General features: G+C 39.1%; 1 protein-coding gene across 1 annotated transcript; it reads right to left on the reverse strand.

Moving 5' to 3' along the window:
- Positions 1–5,436: 5,436 nt before the first annotated feature.
- On the reverse strand, positions 5,437–7,642 carry LOC134793880 (catalase-like). Its single transcript, XM_063765595.1, has 2 exons — positions 7,342–7,642; positions 5,437–6,882 (listed from the first exon to the last, which is right to left on the reverse strand). The coding sequence occupies exons 1-2, from the start codon at positions 7,441–7,443 to the stop codon at positions 5,437–5,439; spliced, it is 1,548 nt and encodes a 515-aa protein (XP_063621665.1). The 5' UTR covers positions 7,444–7,642.
- Between the last annotated feature and the right edge of the window lie 12,852 nt (positions 7,643–20,494).

The following is a 20,494-nucleotide window of genomic DNA, read 5'->3' on the forward strand; positions in this document are numbered from 1 at the left end:
GGTAGAGCATTTACGTATTTTTAGTCACTCGCGCGACGGGTTTCCGAAAGCTTCATCAGCATCATAACCATCATATCAGCCGAAAGACGTCCACTGATGGCCAAAGAACTCCCTCAACGATCTCCACAGCGGCCGGTCACGCGCCGACCTCATACAACTCCATCTTGTAGAGGGCCTTCCCACGCTGCGTCTTCCGGTCCGTGGTTTCTAGAGCTTATAGGTCTCCATTTTTAAGTAGGTAGGTACTAATACTACTAATAAAGAGGCGAGCAGCTAGTACCTCTATAATTATGCGGATTATTTGATTTCAGCGGCAATACCAGCGAAACGCCCCCGCTTTGCTGACAAACAACCTGGCGGATCTAGGGATACTCTAGTTCAGCGGTCGGCAACAAGCGGCCCGCGAGCCCCCCTGGCCATTTTGTATGTAATATTGTCAAACAACAATGTCTGATTAAAGTCACACATATTAACAAAAGTGCGGCCCGCGTCAACTTCCTTAACTACTATGTGGCCCTTGGCTGCTAAAAGGTTGCCGACCGCTGCTCTAGTTCTTGCTTCTGATAATCGTAAAACGCAGCGAGCAAATCAAAAGACTAGGTAAGTGAATATGGTATTGTTACTCGTATTAAAAAAATATGTTTATCTCTCAGCAGTTTGAAACATTAATTCCAAAGTTAGTATATTATTATCTCATCTTCGTTTTAAAGGATGTCCGTACGGCGGAATAGTACCAAATAATACTTTTTAATCTCTGCCTGCATATATACATACCAATGCTTAAAACAAGCCTAATTTCATCCACTTGGTAAAAGGTTCTCATACATCTTTTAATTTTTCCGCGGATGTTTGCATTGTACGAATGCATTTAAGAGACCAAAGATTTCTACGGAGTTTCATTTAAATTTATTTTACTTGTTACAGATTACAATACAACGAAGAAAGAATTGCTGAAGAAGCTCATGAAAGTGAAATCGAGTTTACTTTATTAAGAGTCTGCCTAATAGGTAGCTTAGGACTTTAACCAGATAAATTGTTTTTTTAAATCCATCTTTAAAACATGGTATCAAAGAGAATTTTAAATAGAGAGTTACTGTCATGGTAAATTATGTAGCTACAGTACCTACATTTACTGCCATCTTTCGACAGAAGATTAAACCTGTTAGAACGCCATTTGACTTTGATCATTATTCTTTCACTGATATCACAGAATAAGTAATAGTATTTGATATGTGTAAACTTGTTAAATATTAATATTAACACCATCTACTCGAGAGTAGGCCAAAGGTAAGGTGCAATCTTTTCGAGCGATGGCGCCATAACCTTTGACCTACAGTCGAGTAGATGGCGTTAATTTCAATATTTAACAAATTTACACATACCTATCAGTGAGAGAATAAAAGGGCTCATTTAGTCGATGCGAGAACTCGCATGCGAGTTTCATTACGAGTACATTGCGGTTTTTGATCGGTCGGTTGAATTGGACTTAACCAACAGTCCGCAATGTAGCTAAAAATCGCATACGCTTCGCGCGTCGTCTTAATCAGCCTTATGGATCAAAGTCAAATGGCGTTCTAACAGTTTTAATTTTCTGTCGAAAGATATTGGCAGTAAATTTACAGTGGCTACATAATTTACTTTGACAATCCGCCTTTATACACTCTATTTTCATTGATGGTATCAATGCACACCATATTTAGTACAGACTATGTAACTATGTTTGTGCGGGTCAAATCTTGCAAGTTAAATTTGACCCACTTCCCGACTTCCAATGAAGCTGGAAATTTGTATACATAAGTAAGGCGAGACAGGAGGTGGAGGTTCAAAGTTTTTCGAGTTTAGCCCCAAACATTAAAATCTTATCAAAGGATAATCTCCACCTTCTCGGCTCCCCCATTTTCGATGAAGCTATTCCGTCTGTTTTGGCCAAATCGATTTCTAAATTTTATGTTAATTCAGATCGTTTAGTCAAAATTAGTAGCGAATGGCTAATGGCCTTATTTATTTTAAAATGTTGTTTGTTGGTTCCCAAATTTACGTACTTGCTCCGTTGCTGCCCTATCTGGAAAGTCGCTAGTTTAGTCCAACCTATCGATAGTCTCCTTAAGGGTCTCCCCAGATATATCGACGCGCATTCGGCAAAAGCCGATAGGAAAAAGCTTTATGTCCACGCAATAAGAGCGAAAAAGTCGTCGTTCGGCTCGGCTCGCATCGGCCGGCGCCTGCCGACGCGTCGACGGCTTTTTCGCTCTTATTGCGTGGACATAAAGCTTTTTCCTATCGGCTTTTGCCGAATGCGCGTCGATATATCTGGGGAGACCCTAAGTCACAACTGGAATCGATTTTGAATGTCCGTTTTAATGAACCGGCTTGGACCCAAGATTCTTTGCCCATTAGGTTTGGCGGTTTAGGAACACGCAAAATATCGAGTATTGCTCTGCCGGCATTCTTGTCCTCAATCCATAGCACGTCTAATCTCGCAGGTAAAATCCTTAAAATAACAAACTGAGAGATCGCGTGCTTGGATGAGGCCAAGAAAGCCTGGCTAGCTAAACTGCCAGATGTGCCACCTAGACCCGAGAGGCAAAGGGCCTGGGACAACTTAGCCCCCACTGCCGTTCTAAAATCCCCAATTGACACTTCGTCGGGAAGGGACCACGCAAGGCTCCTAGCTGTGTCCAGACCAGAGTCTGGACAATGACCCTTTCGATTTCCAACTTCTGAACTCTACGCTGAAGCTATGGGCCTGACTGTTCGGCAGTTATTTTTGCACACTATCGTTTTGCTTACCGACAAATCGTCTACACTCATGACTAGTTACGTCTCTCTTCTCAAAAAGCGAATCTTTAACCTACCTGTTCCAAAAGTCTTCTCCGCCTTCGGTAAACGATTTGGGGACCACCTACAACTTACAATTTTAGTGCCATGCTAAAGCATTGCTATCTCAAATCAAAGACAGATCAGTTATTGAGGCCAAAAAGCTTACCTACACTCTTCTTCAATCACTTAACTACGTGGAAACAGCTAGAAGCTATACTAAGTAATATTTTATAATGTACGCAAATATTTAAGTGTCATATTTAGTAATTTTGTAACTTGCATGCTATACCTATTAAGTAACTAAATCCAGATACTGTACAAATCTAAAGGCCCCTGTACACAATGGGCCAGCGCCGGCCAGTCCAAGGGACGCAGCCATGCGGTAGAATGAGATAGCAATATCACTTGCTCCCTTTATCGCATAAATGCGGCCCCCAGAATGGCCCACGCTGGCCCATTGTGTACAGCCTTAAATAGTTCCCCGCGATACAGAGGGGCTACCGCGAAAACCGAAATTCGGAAATTGCGGGGATCTTTTTCTTTTACTCCAATGAAGGCGTAATTAGAGTGACAGAGAAAAATGCCCGCAAGTTGCGAACTTCGATTTTCGCGGTTATAGCCCAGGGTCTCACCTAGTGCGGGGGCCCCTGGTAAATATGTAAACCATAGTTTATTGGTAAATAAATTATTTTATTTTACTAATTTTATGGCTGCACGCCTATCCATCACCCAACAAAACGGCACTTTCATCGAGCCAAACACTCAGAATTGCTATCGGGCTCCGGGTCGGGGCCGATGTATGCGTGGACCACAGCTGTGCCTCTAGTGGGGCCCCTGTTGATCGCCTTGGCCACCACGGACTCGCCTGCTCCTCGGGCGCCGGCCGCCTATCCCGTCATGCCGCGCTCAACAACATCCTGAGGAGAGCGCTCGTCAGCGCCGACGTCCCTGCGGCTCTGGAGCCCCAGATCGCAAGGGATGACGGCAAACGCCACGACGGGATGTCGTTGATCCCCTGGCGGATGGGCCGGGCGCTGGTGTGGGACGCCACCTGCGCAGATACGCTGGTGGTGTCCTACATTTTAGCCACCAGCAAACAGGCCGGGGCGGCGGCTGACGTCCGAGAACTCTTCAAGGCGAATAAATATAGTTGTCTCGGCGCATACTACGAATATGTAGCCTTTGGCGTCGAGACACTACGTCCATGGGGTAGGGGGGCTCAGGGACTCCACAAGGTGCTCAGTAAATTCCTAAGGGAGGCCACAGGTGATCCTCGCGCAGGCAGCTTTCTCGCGCAAAGATTGGCCATAGCAATCCAGCGCGGGAACGCTGCCTGCGTGATGGGCTTACCAAGGGCGCAAAATTTTTAGCTTCAGTTATCTTAATTGTAGTTAATTTTAGTTTTATATTCATTTTAGAACACTTATTATTTATAATAAATGAGTTTTTGTATATACCAAGTATCAACTTAAGAAATTAATAAAGTTTGTAATAAACTCACAGGTGTTTTATTTTCTAAGATAAAAAATTTGAATGAGTTTAGGACGGTTTTTATCGGTTTAGGAAGTCACTATTATCGATTTTTCGCAGCACTACTTTCTATCATGTCGGTTATTATCGTTTCGAGAACTCACTATTATCGATTTTTCACAGCACTGCTTTCTATAAACCATAGATAAATATATAGATAATATATTTCTTTATCTGTGCTATAAACAATTTTCTTTATGTTGGTATGAATAGATGTTCATCAGTCATACATCAGTCAAGTCCTGTCAAACCGAACCGTTTGACAAAAACGTACTATGGAGTTCCGCCTCTTAGAACGTAGTGATTATATGCTCTTTGTGACATAGTTGTTGTGGATTAGGAGGATAGGCGTTGGATTTAAATTGATTGAAACTTGATTCATACTTTTATTACCTAATCTAATGAATGTAATAATCTTAAATATATTCTTGTCACTTCCAACTTCCAACCTCGATGCTGGGATGTTTTCCCGCTGATTAATTGATGAATTTGCCTTTGATATCAAAAACTAAGTTCAACTTGAGTTTAGGTTTGAACTTGTTTATTTTGATTCTAATATAAGCTTGCGTTAAGTTTCTTTTGACCAGGCGGCGTAGCACGGTCGCGTTTTTATCGCTTGTCACCATGCCTGTCACGTTCTAACGTCACGCATAGTGATAGTCGATAAAAATGGAACCGTGCTGCGCCCGCAGCAGTAAGAATATAAATTTGCAATATAGGTAGGTACGTATATTATAATTTTGATTTAATCAAAATATCATGATGTGATATGATAACATATTACATAACCAGATCTAAAGTACATATCTCCACAAATTACAAACTATATAATAGTTTCGAAACCACCACCCATATGACATACAATAATCATTTGGTTAAAAAATGTATACCTAGCCTAAACTCAATACAATTTCTTAGGTAGGGGAGGTAGTTAGAGTCGGACCAAGAAAAGTCTGCAACGGATTTGATAGCCCACGAAGTGCAAATGTTATTAATACGTCATAATTTCATAGAAGTTTGACATTAAAAATAACACTTTTAGTGCGTGGGCTATCAAATCCGCTGCAGAATTTTCTTGGTCTGACTCTAGTAATCGTAGTCGTCATCATAATATTGCGTTCTATTAGCCAGTAAGCCTTTCTGAATCCTCCCACCTAAATCTGGATGTATGACTGTAAATAATTTCACCGCCCGATCTTGCAAATTTTTCGCGGCCCCACCCAAGCTGAACAGGATATTTGCAACCAATCTACTTCGCTCGTGTTTTGTCATCTCTTGGGTGTACAGTTCAGACGCTTGGTCAAAATTGTTGGGTAGGTCTTGGTATATTTCTATCAACTGCGGCCTTTTCGGATCCTTGTACGGTTGAGGACCGTTAAAAGTATTAGGGAAGTAGTTAGGAATATCACGATCGTTTTCCTTGAGTGGAGGTCTCCCATCTCGGTTATAAGCCAGTGCTTGAGTTTGAATAGGACAATTTACGGGTATTCTATTAAAGTTAGCCCCCAAGCGGTAGTATTGAGCGTCCCTGTAAGCCATTCTTCTAGCTTCAAATACTTTATCGGGGGCACCAAGTATTCCCGGTACCAGATTTGTGGGACTGAACGCTAATTGTTCGATTTCAGCGAAGTAGTTAATGGGATTTTTATTCAAAACAAATCTACCCACTGGTTTCAAAGGATAATCGTCTAATGGAAGAGCTTTTGTGACGTCAAAAACATCAAAACCAGCTTTCTTGACGTCTTCCAGTGTTAAAACTTGAATGCTGACTTTCCAACTAGGAGGGTTACCATTGGCGATCGCATTAAATAAATCTCTAGTAGCATAGTCAGGGTCTTGTGCTGCTATTCTACTGGCCTCTTCTGAACGTAAATTTTTAATTCCCGCATCAGGTACAAAGTGCCATCTAACGAATGTGGATTCGCCGTGCTTGTTGACAACTTGGTATGTGTGAATACCAAAGCCCGGCATGTGTCGGTATCCGTCAGGGATTCCACGGTCTCCGAAAACGAGTAAAAACATATACAAGCCTTCTGGTCTTAGAGTCAGATAGTCCCAAAGCATGTTAACATCCATTAGGTTGGTGGCTGGATTACGCTTCTGAGTTCGTACGAAAGCTGTAAATAATAGAGGATCCTTATAAACGTAAATCGGCGTGCTAAATCCAGCGATGTCAAAATTACCGTCTTCTGTGTAAAATTTTATGGCAAATCCTCTTGCATCTCTTGATGTATCTATTCCTCCTCGCTCAACGACAACTGGAGAAAATCTGGCGGCTACGGGAGTTTTCTTTCCTATCTGACTAAACATTTTGGCTTTGCAGATGTCGGTTATGTCATGGGTGACCTCGAAGTACCCAAAGGCGCCTCCGGCCTTGGCGTGGACTAGGCGTTCTGGGATCCTCTCTCGCACTAAATGGGTGAGAGAGTCCATGAAGTATTCGTTGAAAAGCAATGGTGAGTTTAATGTATTTGTGGCTTCTTTGTATTCTATAGGCGCTCCCGCACTCGCAGTCATTACACCTACGGGTTTCTGGAAATTAACAAAGCTTGATGTTAGTAAGTTAAGCACAACACATTTAGAATCTAGTACTTATAGGAATACGTAATATCTAATAAAATAACCAACACATTATTTAAATTAAAGAAATAAGTGAAAATCCATAGGTTCGAACACAACGTTAAAAACGTTTTGGTTTCTATAAAATATTCAATAGGTATTAATCAAAAAGTTCATGAGATGTCGCAGAATTCTAATCATTAATTATATCTTTAACACGTAAAAATACTACATACATTACATACAAGGTGTAACAAAACTAGTGGGTATTCGAAGGGCATATTCGGTTCAGATAAGGAAAAAGTAGTAGTTTCCTCCCGTTTTTAAATCATATTAATACGTTTTGAATGGGTATAAGTTATAGTCTATTTGAATCATGGTAAAGCGTTTAATTATCTTATAATTCAAAAATAATTAGGTATGTAAACTCACCCCCGTTTTCTGCTTAAACGTAATAATCTGTTGTGATGCGACATCTTGTTGCACTTTGGCTTCTGCCACAGCAAGTACCGCTAATACTATCACTTTTAACATTATACTCTTATTTAACAATATCGATTAATTTCTACGTCTAATCTACATTAAACTCGAATACCGTTTAGCCTGCTAACCGACTTGGGACTTGTGGAGCAATGCCACGGCCTTGCAGTCTTGACAATATGAAAGCTAGCAAAAAACATAATACATAAGCCAAAACTTTCAGGTTTGCCCAATCACCCGCTGGGTGAAAGACAGTTTCAATGGTTTCAGTTTTGTTCGGATTGTAAACTTATTTTTATTGTGTCTATTGCAGTGGTTCCCAAAGTTGACTGGGCTCCGACCCACCTAACAACTACTGACATTTTTGGGGCCCAACGCTTAGAAGTTTTAATAAAGGGGCATACAATATTATTGGTAACCAACCACCTTAGAGCATTTAATAACTGGAGTAGCCATTAAGAGAAACTCCCTAACCCTCCTGTCCCTCTGCCAAAAAACTTGCACAATTATGCAAACTTTTGTAGGGACTGACATGGCTATTTGTACGTTACGTACAAATCATGTAGAAATAGCAAGACATTTAACATCCCCTCCCCCGCAAAAATCGGCATACTGAGGGTCTACCGCGAACCACGTTCGAAGTGTTGCCTCCCTGTCAACTTTACGGACAAATTTACAAGTGCGATAGAGAGGCAACACGTCGAACGTGGTTCGCGGTAAGCCCTCTGTTTCGTAAAGAAAATGACAGCGATGATATCTTCAGTTACTAAATGCTCTAATAAGGTAACCACAGATATAATATATATACATATTAGTAACGCTCAGAGTTCCTTGTAGTTTCAGGGCCCACTTATGGGTCGCGACCCATAGTTTGGGAAATGCTGGTCTATTGCATTCTTAATATTAGAAAACAAGTATAAGGAGAGTATTTATTAATATTAATGGGGTAATTTATTCAGGTAGGATGATTTCATTTACAAAGTTACGGTTGATGATAGCGATTTAATGATAAGGTATTACTGGTATTTCTGTTTTCTTTTGTATTGTCTTCTTTTATTGAGGTGTGCAATAAAGAGTATTTGTATTGTATTGTATTAGCCAATGACAATTTGAAGAGATTTATAGTTATCTTGGTCCTTCGAACCGGATAGGACATCCAAACTTTCAAATACACATAATATATTATAGACGTCATAGTAAGCAGTAATTTTACGGTGAAATGAATTTAAAAGGAAATTTTAAAAACCGCCTAGTGACTGAAGAAGATGTTTATCAAGTGTATTTGTATGTAAGTTTTTGCCATGTCCTATATCATGAATTACAAATACAAATGCATTTATTTCATTACTTTTTTACAGCTGTGTATGAATTCATGATTAAGTTAACAGATTTTGGTCAGTGACAAGTTAGCTTAAAGGATTAGTCACGTTAGACTCCGGGCCTGGGCTATAACCGCGAAAATCGAAGTTCGCAAATTGCGGGCATTTATCTCTGCCACTCTAATTACGCTTTCATTGGAGTAAAAGAGAAAGATCCCCGCAATTTGCGAATTTCGGTTTTCGCGGTAGCCCCTATGAGCTTCCGGCGCATCGTTTTCTATGGAAAGCATTCGCCTGTAATGTCATAGAAAAGTAGGCGCCGGAAGCTCCGGCCTGGACACGGCCCGGTCTATCGTGAGTCATCCTTAACATTAATTGTATTTAATTATTTTTAATATATGTTCTGTACCTATATTGTTATAATTTGTTACTTTTAGACTTTCTCAAATGCAAATCTCCGTGATTACTGCCTAATGCCTATCCTTAGTGAGTACAGTCAGTCAGTACAGTAGACATCTTGTTAACTGTGTTCGGTGTTTTTTCTCAATGAAAACTATTTTGAAGTAAAAAGTTTAATTTGATACGGTTGATTAGTTTCGCACCAATTAGCATAACCTCCAAATGTTCTTATTTACTAGTCGCCGTTCTATTAGCGCCTTGTAATCTGCAAAATAAAGGTACCTAAATAATATCTCTTTTTTAACTCCGGTAATATGGGAAGCGCTGGCTGCCTAGCGGTAAGAGCGTGCGAAATTCAATCCGGAGGTCGCGGATTCAAACCCCGGTTCGTACCAATGAGTTTTTCGGAACTTATGTACGAAATATCATTTGATATTTACCAGTCGCTTTTCGGTGAAGCAAAACATCGTGAGGAAACCGGACTAATCTCAATAAGGCCTAGTTTACCCTCGGGGTTGGATGGTCAGATGGCAGTCGCTTTCGTAAAAACTAGTGCCTACGCAAATTCTTGGGATTAGTTGCCATGCGGACCCCAGGCTCCCACGAGCCGACCTGCACTTTTTGAGCTATGACATGACGCCTGTGCATTTACAATTGCATTGCTGCTCTTTGGTCACATACTAGCAACTGTTAAGTATTATTGTATAGGAGTAATACATTTTTAACAGCACATCAGCGGTGAAGACATCGTACGTGTACCTACTTACTACTGGTTCACAATACTGTACATTATTATAAAAAAGATAAAAAATAAGTTTCCATCTCTTTAAATTATTTTCCATTTAGTTTCAAAGAAGAATCCTCAAGTGAATGGATGAAGGAAGTGTCACAAAGGTTTTTACTGATAAAAAAGTGGCAGGCGTGGCTCACAGCGCGCTTTCGTCGCTTTGCTACAGGTAGCTAAAAGTACATCCGTTCCACACCAATTTTGGGGAAAGCCATAAGCCGCGTGTGGCGCTGTCGCCACCTAGCGGCCATATCTGTGCTGATCGTAACAGACGCGTTTTGTTAGAGAGTGAATCTTCTGTACCTAGTACTATTATTTATTCTGTGGTACAGGTACAGATCCCATACATTATGGTTTAAAAAGTAAAAGATTCTTTAAGGGGGAATTACATACTTACCTATAATTTAATGTCATTTGCTGTCGCAGTATTGCATAATTCTATGTAATTATATATTCGGAAAAGAGTCATAAAGAAACACTACAGAAAACACGCTGTTGAAGCTGATTTTGATCCCTCTCTCTCTCTAAGTATTTATTTATTTTTCTCTTTTAAGATGCTCATAACTTTCGTTACGAAAAAGCTAGCTGTAGCTATGCAAAAGTCACCATTGCAAAGCAATTGCAAAGCGTATAGTGGACCATTAAATTATCATTATACCGTTACTCTGTTTCGCAGAGAGTTTGTAAGAGGCCCATTCATTTTTTTCACTCCCATTACAATGCCGTTGAACTCTTGTGAATAAGTGATGAGTGATGACCAAATTCAGGCCATAGGAGTTTACTGACTTTAAACCACATACTAGAAGTTTACTGAGTATCATCTTTCTCCATGGGTCAAATGAACAGCAACAGCTAGTAACTATAAGTACATATATGGAAACGTTCTGAACGGTCACATATCGCCTTGGGACAGCTAATACAGCTCCGAGTGCTAACAAACTCAAAAGTATATGGTTCCATCCGGCAGCAACCATGAAACTTGCATTCATGTGTATCTAAAATATTTAATGCGTGTACGAAATATTTTAAACAAGTCATCATGTGGTCCCCCCTCGCCCACTTGTGCACCGATTTTCATTCGTTTTAGAATAACGGTTATAATCGAACGAGCGAGCGAAGCGAACGAAGTTCTTACATTCGACTTGGGACACGCGGCTGGCTAGGGGCACGTCCCGGCATTTCGATGTTTTTAAGCTGAACCATCAGAGGATAGTTTGATACTCAAGAACTGAAGTAAGTTTGTTCTAATTTAAATGAAATTGGGTAAACGTGTAGTTGAGGGCATTATATTTTAGTCATTAAATTATGAGCAGGCTCGATTAAGGGGTTATTGAGCTAGAAGAGCTTACAAGGGTAAAAAGCTATTTGTGAGGGGTCTTGCTATTCTGGTCAACTTTTTGCAAGAAAGTATGGTCGAGTTTGGTATCAAATGATATCGATTTTATATTTACCATTTTAAAATAATTAGCAAGATAAAAATAAACATAATATAGGTATTTGACATTTGACAGGAAATATTTCGGCTTACCACAGATACAGTATCAGTTAAGGGCTCCACAGACCTTGTAATATATCCACGCGATTTTTGATCCATTGCCGCCTATAGTGGGACATAAAATAGTAGAAATAAAATAAAATGGAACTCTAAAATTTCCATACTATAGTCGGTCAAACAAGTTTGTCAGTAGAAAAAGGCGCGATATTCCAATTTTCTATGGGACGATAACCCTTCGCGCTTACATTTTTAGCCGCTTTTTTCTACTGACGGAAATGGCTTGACAGACTATAAATTGTTGCCATGTGTGTGTTGCATTTACGTCAAAAATGTGACAGCTACGTAGAAAGTGGCGCCCTCGTTTATTAACTGACTTCCAAATCTCAAAAGGAAGGAGATTCGATTGTGTTTTTTTTTATGTTTGTTATTCCATATCTCCGTCATTACTGGACCGATTTTGTAAATTATTTTTTTGATTGTATGTATACAGATTGGTCCCGTTTTTGTCAAAACCCAGTTCTCATGATGGGATCCCTGAGGAATCGAGGGAACTCCTCAAATCTTAAAGGCATACATATAGTGATTTAAGTATGTGTTTTATCAACAAATCAAGCATATACATTCAAAAAAGTGACATTTGATGAAGTGGAACTGCTGATGATGATCAGAACGGAACTCTTCAACGAAGCATAGTTCACGTTTGGCGATTTGTCCTCTTCGTTTTATTTGTTAAGCAAGTTAAGTTTTTAAGACACATTTTTGTCAAGCTCGAGGTCTGATTATGGTATCCATGAGGAAATCGAGGGAACTCCTCAAATCTTTAAGGCATGCGTATAGAGATTTGTGTATTTTCATCAGAAAATCAAGAATTTACATTAAAAACTGTCGCATTTGATGAAGTGGAACTGCTGATGATGATCAGAACAGAACTCTTCAATTACTACACGTTTGGCGATTTCGAATTACGATTGGCCCTGGAGCCAGACCTGACCCGGATCCGGGCTTCTTATCTGGAGCTTAACCCGGACTTGGACCCGGACTTGGACCTGGACCAAGACCTAGACCTGGACCGCGACCTGGACCTGGTCCTGGACCCGGAACTGGACCCGGACCCGGACTCGGACCCGGACTCGGACCCGGACTCGGACCTTGATCCGGAAAACCACTGTTACCTAAGCTAAATAAACCACTAGGGGTCCCTTTGTTTCCCATAAAGTTTTAAGTCATAATGTATTGTTTGTCATATTATCGTTAGTCATAAAACTGAAATCGTTAACTTTTCAGGACTTTCGTAAGGTTATTCTATAGATAGGTTAGGTTAGGTTAGGTTTGTTTTATGGCAATCCTGAAAAGGTACGCGTTTCTGAGAAAAACCAATTATGGCTAACGAAAATTCGGATAAAAAATACATTATGACTTAAAACTATTTGAGAAATAACTATGATTACCCTAAACGACTATGATTACCTACCATAAAATGAAGGTATAAAGTATAATGATGCCAAACTTACTAGCCCCTCCCGCTCAAACCCCGGTACACCGCACCGCATGCGCCGAAGTGGCTTAGGTTAATAGGTTAGAACTGCGAGCCTTACAGAAACGAAATCCTGCTAGAAAGGTGGTTTTGGTTAGGTTCGAACTGCAATCCTCACAAAACCGAACTGCTATCAGAGAAGTGGGTTCGTGAGGCTAAAACTGCGACCCTTACAGAAACGAAATGCTACCTACTAGAAAAGTGGGTGGTTTTACCTCCTTTTCAACATAGTGAATCATCTAGGTATGTACAATAATATTTCACCGGCCCCCATAGAAGTCTTTATGTCGAACTATACGAGTAAGTAGGTGCAACAAAGTCAATCGCTCTATATAATTTTTGGCAAACCGCGAGTTCTCAGTTCGGGGCGAACTACTAGTTATTTTTAATCCTATTTTCGCTGATCACACATAGCCGTTATACCCTTATAAATACGCTACGTACAGTCACCGTGAGTCACCTGCAATAATATTTCACACAACGAAGGCCGCAAAAATATCTGACATATTTGTAGAGCCATAAGAGCGCGTCACATATTTTTGCGGCCTTCGAAGAGTAACATATTATTGCAGGTGACTGTACGAGAAATTTTGTAATAGGAGTGTAGCTAAGCAGTGATCAAGTGATTTACCTATAGGTATTTAGGTAATAACTTAACTACCCTGTTACATAGTCTACTTGGCTTTGGGGCAAGAAATGACACAAGTGGTAACGAGCGTAGCCCTGCGCCCATATGCTACGGAGACTGCTTACCATCAGGCGGGCCGTAAGCTTGTTTGTCACCGACGTAGTATAAAAAAAATTTAGTAAAGTATATCTCTATTGTTTGCTTATGCTTATAACAGTTATAATAACGTTATAACAACACCGGTAGGTAAATTAAAGAAAGGATATCGTCATGGAATGTCATTTGTTATGGATTTTTCCATTTGAATAGAAAGTTTCATAGCAACTACGTAATCTGTAGGTACAATACGAATAATGTTTATGGATCTGATAACGAAAAACGTGGAAAAATTCATAGCATTTCCTTGATTTTTTCCGTTTTAATTAGCTTTGAAAATGGATTTGAAATACATGATTATTTTGATCCCTTCTCAATCGAATTTTAATTTTAATCTTCAGGTTCGTTATTTTGAGTAGGTAATGATAGGTGTATCTAGATGACATTTTAACGCCCACGATTTGAAATAAGTAAGTACATATTGTAAAAACCCTTTTTAAGTGAAAAATCGTTTTCACTACTTAAAACTAGTTTTGACTGAAATTAATTTTGAATGCCTAGGTAACATATTATCTATATCTGTTTTTAGGGTTCCGTACCCAAAGGGTAAAACGGGACCCTATTACTAAGACTTCGCTGTCCGTCCGTCCGTCCGTCTGTCCGTCCGTCCGTCCGTCCGTCTGTCACCAGGCTGTATCTCACGAACCGTGATAGCTAGACAGTTGAAATTTTCACAGATGATGTATTTCTGTTGCCGCTATAACAACAAATACTAAAAACAGAATAAAATAAAGATTTAAGTGGCGCTCCCATACAACAAACGTGATTTTTGACCGAAGTTAAGCAACGTCGGGCGGGGTCAGTACTGACCCGACCCGACTGACGGGATGGGTGACCGTTTTTTTTTTGCCGTTTTTTGCATTATGGTACGGAACCCTTTGTGCGCGAGCCCGACTCGCACTTGCCCGGTTTTTAGAATTTCATGATACAGACGTAGAGCGTAGGTTGAAGAAACTTAGTAAAATATAGATTGCAAAGTTTAACGCAAATCGCTCTAGATAGGTAGGCACCTATTTTTCCAAACGTGGCCATATACCTACTTAATAGCCATGTCACGAGCTGTCTAAAACAAGTCGAGTTGGCCTTCAGAGTTTCACACCCCATGTGAATGTGTTTGACAGAACAGCTGTTGACTGACGTCATTATGATTGAAAAAAAAAACGTTGACGTCATTGTACACAATAAACCTGAGGGTGACACAAGCCAGATGTACAAATACTAACCAATTTCATTTATTCTGTAACTATAGGTACTTACGTATTACATAGGTATATTTATACATTTTACATAGGTATATTTTTATCAGTAGATTTGGTCATTACCTACGAAATATTTTATTGTAATTATTTTACAATGACCTTTATATTTCAAACAGGAAAAACGAGACAGATTTATTAAACCATAGACATTTCTATTTCCCTTGATCTCTCATAACTTTCCTTTACTATGGCCTTGTCAATGAGTATCTAGAGTCGGTAAAGTCCGACCATGCTGTTTCCATGCCAAGTGCTACATCAAGTAAGTGTGAGACTCACTTCCATGGATATTTGCCACCAGCCCACCACCAAGAAGGTGCAAACTTAGCATAGATGTCTCTAGTTCTGATTGCTCTATTAGCAAAGATAACACAACTTTAGTAAATGTGTATCCTTATTATTTAGTTATTAGTAAATAGTAAGTGCATGGCGTAAGGCAAAACAGCTCTATTTTCAAGACAGTTATATAAAACTGCTTTGATTTGTCCTATCCAAGTACCCATAGATATATTATGTTTGTTGTAATGCCACGCCAGCTCCACTGACACTTTCCATGAGGTTTTAAGAGTACCTTTTTTTTTTTTTGTTCTGTTTTGAACTGCCATCAGTCGGTAATGACTATAATCAGTTTTGCTGTGTATAGGTATTGATTTTGGGTTTTGGAGACCATCGTCCCACCTACCCTCTACTTTCATATTGCACGATGTGCTTCCTTTTAAGTCTTTGCACTGTTTCAGTCTTGTAATTTAAGAGTACCTATCTTCAAAAATCATTTCTCTCATCGTGTAAAAAATACATCATTATCTTACTACATACCCGTGATGGAAGAAAAAAATATCTATTATAGAGGTCTCAAAGCAAGGCGGTACGCGGTACCGGTACCCCATACAATGCCATACATGTTCTGATTTTGGGGTCATTTCTATAAAAGCAATGGCAGCTGCCGTTTCTAATAATAATCCAGTAAACTAAGGGTGGGTATCCGAGCTATTCAAAGGCAAAATATACCACGCGTGCTTTTAAAATAAATGCATATTATTACAAAATCCCAGCGTTGGTATCAACACTAAAAACATTCCTTAAATTAACTTATAAATATTCACCGTACTGGGGTAGTATGGTATTATTTTGGTTGCCAGCGTATTCTATTAACCTTCATGCTATTTCAGATTAAAGTACATGTATTTGTACAATAATAATTATATTTTGTTCTTGTTGGGAGGGTATAACTGAGCTAAAGCATTTTTTTTAACCACGACGAACCATCGACATTGGGCTTTTATTTTAATTTACCACGAAGTTTGAAAAAGCCAATTTCAATGCGGTAAAAACATTCAGAAATATCACTTTTATTTATTTTTAGCCCCAGCCTACTGCGCAGTGCGTATGCAAGTTTGTAATAGGAGTATTATTATGACCGTGTATATATGTCGTAGTCAGATCGTATAATCCGCCGTATTACATTACGGCTAGCCGTTTTCAAAAACAGGGGCGTTTTGAAATGCGGCGGTTCGACGATTAGCCGGATTGTCATTGCGATACGTTCTTCAATAAGGCGGCCTACGTTTAGCCGCATCGTACTACTATTTTAGATTGTAGAGTGACCAGTTCTTTCGGTCGCCTACGTAACCGGAGTTTGACAATGTTTGCAATTTAATTTATTTTTACCATGGTCCCACCGCACTACACGTGTTTCTTTTCCAAAACATTTCCTTCACAACTTAAATAGACGGAGCCCCGCAAGCGGGGCTCCTATTTCTGGGCGGTTTGCCCTTCGGGCATCTGAAGCTACCTAACGAACCTAACCTACTTACCTACCTACGCTTTTTTCCTCAAAGTGTAATGTTTTCACGGACGTCTTACTAAATCAATAGGTAGGTAGGTTAGGTTCGTTAGGTAGCTTCAGATGCCCGAAGGGCAAACCGCTCAGAAATAGGAGCCCCGCGAAGCGGGGCTCCGTCTAGTTAAGTTGCGGAGGAAATGTTTTTTGAAAAGAAACAGTCCGACGAACTCCAGATTTGATGGACACCCCAGCGTTTGTCAGGCAGCGCCACAGGTGTTAAAAATGGGAACTAAAAACTGTCAAAGCGGCGGCTAATGACTCGCTGTATTACATTACGGCTAGCCGTGTTGAAGAACGTATGGCGCCGAATACATTCCGGCGGATTCTCATTCAGCCGCATTCAATCCGGCTAATCGTTAAACCGCCGCATTTCAAAACGCCCCTGTTTTTGAAAACGGCTAGCCGTAATGTAATACGGCGGATTATACGATCCGACTGCGACATATATATTTGTCGCAGAATGGCCTGGATCATCAGATTATTGTCTATTTGTGGGCATCGTAATGGCTAATTAGTCCTAGGGTTCCTCGAGATAATAAAACAGTCTAGATTCAACTGAGACACAATCCCAACAAAAACATAAATGTGAAATGAGAGCCAAGTTCAATATTAAGAATATGTGTCGTTGTTGACTCGCTGACAAAAGAATTGAGATCTATATGGGTGCCAAGTTCTGTGTTGTGTAGAAAATCCTGAAATTATAAAGGATTTGACTTGGCTAGTTTTTACCAACAAACCAAATTTTAGAAAAGTAGCCTATACGTAAAAACTAGCCAAGACAACTTCTTTATAATTTCAGGATTTTCTACACAACACAGAACTTGGCACCCATATAGATCTCAATTCTTTTGTCAGCGAGTCAACAACGACACATATTCTTAATATTGAACTTGGCTCTCATTTCACATTTATGTTTTTGTTGGGATATCATTACTTTTTGTACAGAAATTACTATAGTAGGTATTCATCATAAAAGCAGTTTGCCTAAGCTGAAAAGGAGACCCTAGCTAACCTGCGGTCAATTGTTAAAAAGTTTCAGTTTTCACATTTTTTTCTTTTTTATACGCCTAATAGTCTAGCTTCATGCCAAATATCAAGTTTCTAAGTGATCTAGAAGTGGGTTAGGTTTTTGGTTTTTAAGTATTACCTAATTAATTTTTTTACATGTAAATATCAATAATTTCCAGTTTTCAGATTTTTCCCTCTATATAAACCTAATAGTCTACCTTCATGCCAAATATCAAGTTTCTAAGTGATCTAGAAGTGGGTTAGGTTTTTGGTTTTTAAGTATTACCTAATTAATTTTTTTACATGTAAATATCAATAATTTCCAGTTTTCAGATTTTTCCCTATATATACACCTAATAGTCTACTTTGATGCCAAATATCAAGTTTCTAAGTGATCTTGAAGAGGGGTTACGTTTTTGGTCTATAAGTATTATTTTTTTTTTCCATCGAAATATCAATAATTTCCAGTTTTCAGATTTTTCCCTCTATATACACCTAATAGTCTACCTTGATGCCAAATATCAAGTTTCTAAGTCATCTAGAAGTGGGTTAGGTTTTTGGTCTATAAGTATTAATTCTTTTTTTTTCCATCGAAATATCAATAATTTCCATTTTTCAGATTTTTTCCTCTATATACACCTAATAGTATACCTTGATGTCAAATATCAAGTTTCTAAGTGATCTAGAAGTGGGTTAGATTTTTGGTCTATAAGTATTAATTATTATTTTTTCCATCTAAATCTCAGTAATTTCCAGTTTTCAGATTTTTCCCTCTATATACATCTAATAGTCTACCTTGATGCCAAATATCAAGTTTCTAAGTCATCTAGAAGTGGGTTAGGTTTTTGGTCTATAAGTATTAATTCTTTTTTTTCCATCGAAATATCAATAATTTCCATTTTTCAGATTTTTCCCTCTATATACACCTAATAGTCTACCTTGATGCCAAATATCAAGTTTCTAAGTGATCTAGAAGTGGGTTAGATTTTTGGTCTATAAGTATTAATTATTATTTTTTCCATCTAAATCTCAAAAATTTCCAGTTTTCAGATTTTTCCCTCCATGTATACCTAATAGTCTACCTTGATGCCTAATATCAAGTTTCTAAGTGATCTAGAAGTGGGTTAGGTTTTTGGTCTAAAACTATTAATTATTTTTTTCCCTCGAAATATCAATAATTTCCAGTTTTCAGATTTTTTCCTCTATATACACCTAATAGTCTACCTTGGTGCCAAATATCAAGTTTCTAAGTGATCTAGAATTGGGTTAGGTTTTTGGTCTATAAATATTAATAATTTTTTTTCCATCGAAATATCAATAATTTCCACATTTCAGATTTTTCCCTCTATATACACCTAATAGTCTACCTTGATGCCAAATTTCAAGTTTCTAGGTCATCTGGAAGTGGGTTAGGTTTATGATCTATATGTCAGTCAGTCACAAAAATGCCGGTTTTTAAACGTTAAGTTATCAGTAACTGTTTGAGCTACGTTTATGAAATTTTGTATTTTGGACAAGCTAAGGGGCTTGAATACATGTGCCAAATTTCATTAGTGTAGGTTAAGTAGGTTTCAAGTTGTGAAGGGGTCAAAAGTAGCTCGAAATGGTTCGTGTAATATTACACACGGTTGCTGCGTCGCCAGTTCCTTTTTCTTTGAACTTGGCTGGACACGCTACCGCGTGTCTAGATATAATTGCACGAAAGTCAATAAACAACATACAACGTCCTTGTATTGCCAAATCTCTATCAAAATCACTAATTAGGTAATCAAAACTAATATTCGGAAATCAATGCGTCTACACGTGTCAAGGGTCGATAGGAACTGTCGCAGGGCACCGCCCGGGCGCCGGCGCTGGCGCAGCACTTGAGATTAGGTGACGTCATCAGGCTTGACCCATGGTTTGTGCACTGGGTTCCCGACACGGCCGTCCTGATGATCACACGACCTCGTGTGGGTTGGTTGTTTAGGTATTCTGCAAAAGAAACATTAAACCAAAGTATCATCCGTTCGGCCAACTCTGACCTAACACGAAGAGTAATTCAGACGCACTCCAATGCGTCTCAACTAAATCTTATGATTGAACTAAGCTTTCACACATCCATTGACAATGACGATCTATCAAATATCAAATTCTTATTTCATTTTACGTATAGCATTATGTGGTAGCACAAGTACTCTATGTACCTACATTCTAGTTTCCACTGAATCTCAATGAATCTTTGCGAAATACTGTTTTTGCAAGTGTTAAAGGTCGAAAGGGACTCTACGTATTTAGTCTATCCACTCCGCGGACCCATCTTAAATATCCGGAGCACTATTGTCCCGTATACGAGAAAGATCATATAATCACCGAATATCATTCGTCTTGCGTTAGAAATGTGGTTTATTACAAATTACAACGAATGTAAACCAAAACTAAGTATTTTCTGTTCAACCAACACTGTAAAGAACATCAAAATCGAATAAATTCAAAAAGCACAAGCACAGGTGCACATGTGACACTCGCATGATTTTTGTTGCTAAACTATTTTAACAGGGCAGACTGTATTTCATCGGCTGTAAATGTATGACCGTTCTAAAGGAATAACAAGTTATTAAATATCAACCACTATCATTGACTAGTAGGTAGGTACTTCACTTTAACGTCATCATACTTTCAATAATTAATCCAAATGATT

The sequence above is a fragment of the Cydia splendana genome, chromosome 9 (genome assembly GCF_910591565.1).
Source record: "Cydia splendana chromosome 9, ilCydSple1.2, whole genome shotgun sequence".
NCBI classification, from domain to species: Eukaryota; Metazoa; Arthropoda; class Insecta; order Lepidoptera; family Tortricidae; genus Cydia; species Cydia splendana.